The sequence below is a fragment of the Frankliniella occidentalis genome, unplaced genomic scaffold (assembly GCF_000697945.3).
Source record: "Frankliniella occidentalis isolate FOCC.00 unplaced genomic scaffold, Focc_3.1 Scaffold178, whole genome shotgun sequence".
Classification (NCBI taxonomy): Eukaryota; Metazoa; Arthropoda; class Insecta; order Thysanoptera; family Thripidae; genus Frankliniella; species Frankliniella occidentalis.
In genome coordinates this window covers 507,634-511,398 of record NW_026267304.1, presented here as the reverse complement: position 1 = coordinate 511,398, position 3,765 = coordinate 507,634, and the positions used below count along the sequence as shown (strand labels likewise).

The 3,765-nt window shown below is 45.9% G+C and overlaps 1 protein-coding gene across 1 annotated transcript; it reads left to right on the top strand.

Annotated features, from left to right (window-relative positions):
• Positions 1 to 144: 144 nt before the first annotated feature.
• LOC113214962 (zinc finger BED domain-containing protein 4-like) lies at positions 145 to 1,935 on the top strand. Its single transcript, XM_052271921.1, has 2 exons — positions 145 to 155; positions 241 to 1,935. The coding sequence occupies exons 1-2, from the start codon at positions 145 to 147 to the stop codon at positions 1,877 to 1,879; spliced, it is 1,650 nt and encodes a 549-aa protein (XP_052127881.1). The 3' UTR covers positions 1,880 to 1,935.
• The last annotated feature ends 1,830 nt before the right edge of the window (positions 1,936 to 3,765 follow it).

Below are 3,765 nucleotides of genomic sequence, written 5' to 3'. Positions count from 1 at the left end.
GTGCTCAAGGTGAAATTTAGACTAGATTTGTTTCTGTGCACATCTAAATAAAATTTAAAAACTGTATCTACGTTACATAAAAACAAAGCATTTGCACCCAGCCTAGGTACAACTTTCCTAAATACAAATTCATATCTGATAAAAATGTGCTCAAGGTGAAATTTAACCTAGGCACAAAAATTGTCTCTCTCCATTTAGAGTGCACAACCAACCTATTTAGCCTTTTACTCTGTTTTGCAGACCTACTATCAGTCCTAGCGTGACACCAACGAAAATTGCTGGCCTTGCTGGCCGCGTCAGACGACTGTTGGCTGAAGAAAAGGAAGGCCGTATGCTGTCCTTACAAGTGGACGGCTGCTCGAAGAAACACCGACACTTTAGTGGTGTGAATGCTCAATATGTCAAGGATGGAAAGACTGTTGTAAGGACTTTGGCAATTCAGGAACTTCATCTACAGTCGACGGCGGAGCACCTGAAGGACACAATCCTCCGCATCCTTCGCAAGTTTGACATCTCTGTAAAAAATGTTATCTCCGTCACTTCAGACAATGGAGGGAACTATCTTTTAGCGGGCAAGCTACTCCATCTAGAAGACACTGAGGTGATAGAAGACCTGAGAGACATCGAACCGGAGGGGGACGACCGGCTTGATGTGGAACTGTCAACTGATGATGAGCCCATCCAGAGCGTCAGATGCGCGGCCCACACGCTCCAGCTCGCCGTGGACGAGGCCATGAAGAGGATCACCGATGTCAAGCCGACCTTAGACGCCGCACGACAATTGTCCCGCTTCCTGCGTACCCCTTCCAATGTGCGGCAACTAGAGGCTGCTGGGAAGTCCCTTCCACTTCTTGATGTTGCGACTCGCTGGGGGTCGACCTACGACATGTTGAAAAGCGTGTTTACTCTTCGACACTTCTTTGACGCAGTGATGGACATGACCAGCAAGGAAAGAGATGAACATGCTCTCACTGACGAGCAGTGGGATGTTGTCGAACAACTCCTCGCTGACCTCCTTCCCGTATACACGGCAACTGTAAAGTTGCAGGCCAGGGACCTAACCCTTGGGCAGCTGCTTGCCATTTGGACGGAGGCGACGATGGCTCTCAAATCCCGGCGCACAGATTTATCCGAAGCAATCATACTGGCGATGGATGAAAAGGCCAAGTCCGTCATGTACAAGGGCCGCGGAAGAGGCGAGAGACTCTCGTCTCTCTTTGAATACCCTGCATTCTGTGCCTCAGTCTTTGCCAACCCGAGGTTTTTCTCCCTGCTGACAAAACAGCAGGTTACTACAGGGAAGGAATACCTTCTGAAATTGTGGCAGAGGCTGCAAGCTAGACGAGGAATTCAAGAAGAGCAGCCGGAAGAAGATGGAGCCAATGACGTTTCATCAGAAGAAGATTTTGCCGATGAAGACCCCTTCGCTGCTTTTCTGGCCAAGAAAAACCAGGAGAAGGTTGCAGCTACTAGGCAGCCAACGAGAAGTAGGCCTTCACGGGGCCGACAACCCGCCTCTGCTCCTTTACAGGGCCGGGAGAAAGTACGAGCAATGCTCGATGAGTACTTTGCTACAACCAAACCTATTCCTACAAAATCAGATGTCCTCCAGTTTTGGGAAGACAAGAAGCTAGTGTGGCCTGAACTTTACGAAATGGCAATGATTGTCCTTGCCATTCCAGCGACCCAAGTATCAGTTGAACGTCTGTTTTCGGCTCTGAGGTTTATCTTGCGACCACAAAGATTTAAACTTGCGGGCGACCGTGTAGATGACATTGTTTTTCTACATGCTAACGCTGACTTGGTCCGGGAAGCTGTTAAAAAAATTGTAGAAAGTGTCAACGACGAAGAGACTGAAAGTGAGGCAGATGTAGTGTAGTTTTTCACCCCCCTTCCTTGCTTTTGGAATAAAAGATTCTTTTTTTTTTAAGTGTTTGTATGTCATGTTCTGATGTTAATGTTGTTTGTACAATTTTGTAATCATAAGTTTGTGATGTGATTAAAAGAAATGATGATTTCAAAGTATATGTATGTGTATGCATAGGTTAGGTTAGTGTCAGTGTGATATAGACCACAGTTTAATTTTTCCGTTCTCGATTTTTGGGAGGGAAGAGACTTTCCCTTTATTTTGAAATTAAAATTTGTTTTAAGTTAATGTCGGTCATATTCTGATGTTGTTAGTGTTGTATATGTGCAATGTTGTAATAGTACCAGTTTGTCATGATATTTTAAGAAAAATTGATTTACAATTATGTATATAAATGCAATCATGTGAGAGACAATTTTCTTTTCTTTTCCTGCTTTTATGGGAAGAGACTGTTATAAGTTTAGTGTCTTCTTTGCCAATGTGTATTGTATGACATGAAGTAAAGTTTTGATTCCCAAATTGTGGAGTTGGTTATGTCGCGTAGCATTTTGTATGTACAGTTTCGCCAATAATGTGTGATATGATTTGAAAAAAAGGTTAAAGTGTATCTATAAATGTTATAAAGTTTGAAATAGTTCACGATGAAGACACTGCAAGGCAGTGCCATGGCTGTGAATTAAATGCATTATTTAGTTTGTCCCCCCCCCCCAAATCTTCCTTCTACAAACCAAAGTATTATTATTTTTGTGTAGTTATTGTACGCCATGTTCTGACGTTGGCTGTGCTGTATGGTATGTTGCATGAGGTCCTTGTAAAACGTAGGATTTGACAATAAACTTCTTTTTCTATCATGAGTTTTGTGTGGCTGTGAATGACTAACTGCATCAACCGTACATTGTGCCAGAGGGGTCGTCGCCGCCATCAGGTGAGGTATATTTGGTGTGTTTGGGCCGTTTAGAGAAACGGAGGGGTTTTTCCGGTGAGGAACTGAATAAACTGCTCGTGGCTTTCGAGCTGATGATGGACGAGGTAGTCGTGTCGCTGGACAGGGTAGCGACCGTCGCTCTTGCGGAGGGTTCGTTCCGCGCAGCACCAATAGTTAGCACGAGGTTGGCTGAGGTGCCTTTGGACATGAACAGATATCCGCGGCATGACACTAGGGGTCTCTGCGACTCTTACGGCATTCCGCCTGCCAACCTCGAAGAGTGGTATTCGATGGGGGTGTTTGGAGAGAAAAACCCCGTCGGAGAAGTCACGAGCGATAGTAGTGTACCGCCCCAACCAGCCCAACCTGATAGATCGATGGAAGTGAAAAATATCAGTCACGAAGAACCGCCAGCCGCACTGCCTACCACCACGAAGCGGGCTCCGGAGATGAGGTTGAGCGTTAAAATCACATATGGCGATTTATTCCGGCAGACAGGAGACTACGTGCATTGCATATCGGCGGACGTAGTCGCCAGCGAATGCATAGCCCCAAATATCTTCAGGTACATTGAAAATGCCAGAGCCGGTGCTTGCCAAGACCCGGTAGATGAGAGAGCTGTCCTTTTAAGTGGAGGCCCAGACGGAGCAGCACCCAAGGTGGGCGATGTGCTGGTTAGTTATTTACCAGATAAGAGAAGAGTATATCACCTTGTTACGAAGGCACTCTATAATGGCAAGCCAAGCTTGTCCTCATTGAGGGGTTGTCTGCAGCGGCTGTATGATATGACGGAAGGCAGAAGACTCTACGCATGCGCCCTAGGTGCGGGCAGGGACAAGATCCCGCTCGCCGCTTCCTTAAATCTAATATATGAGGAGATGGAGGGCAGGGACTTAACAGTTGTCCTATTAGAGGGACACGCTGTGGATTTGAAAAAAGCTTTCTCAGGTATACAAAACGAGGTCAATACGTG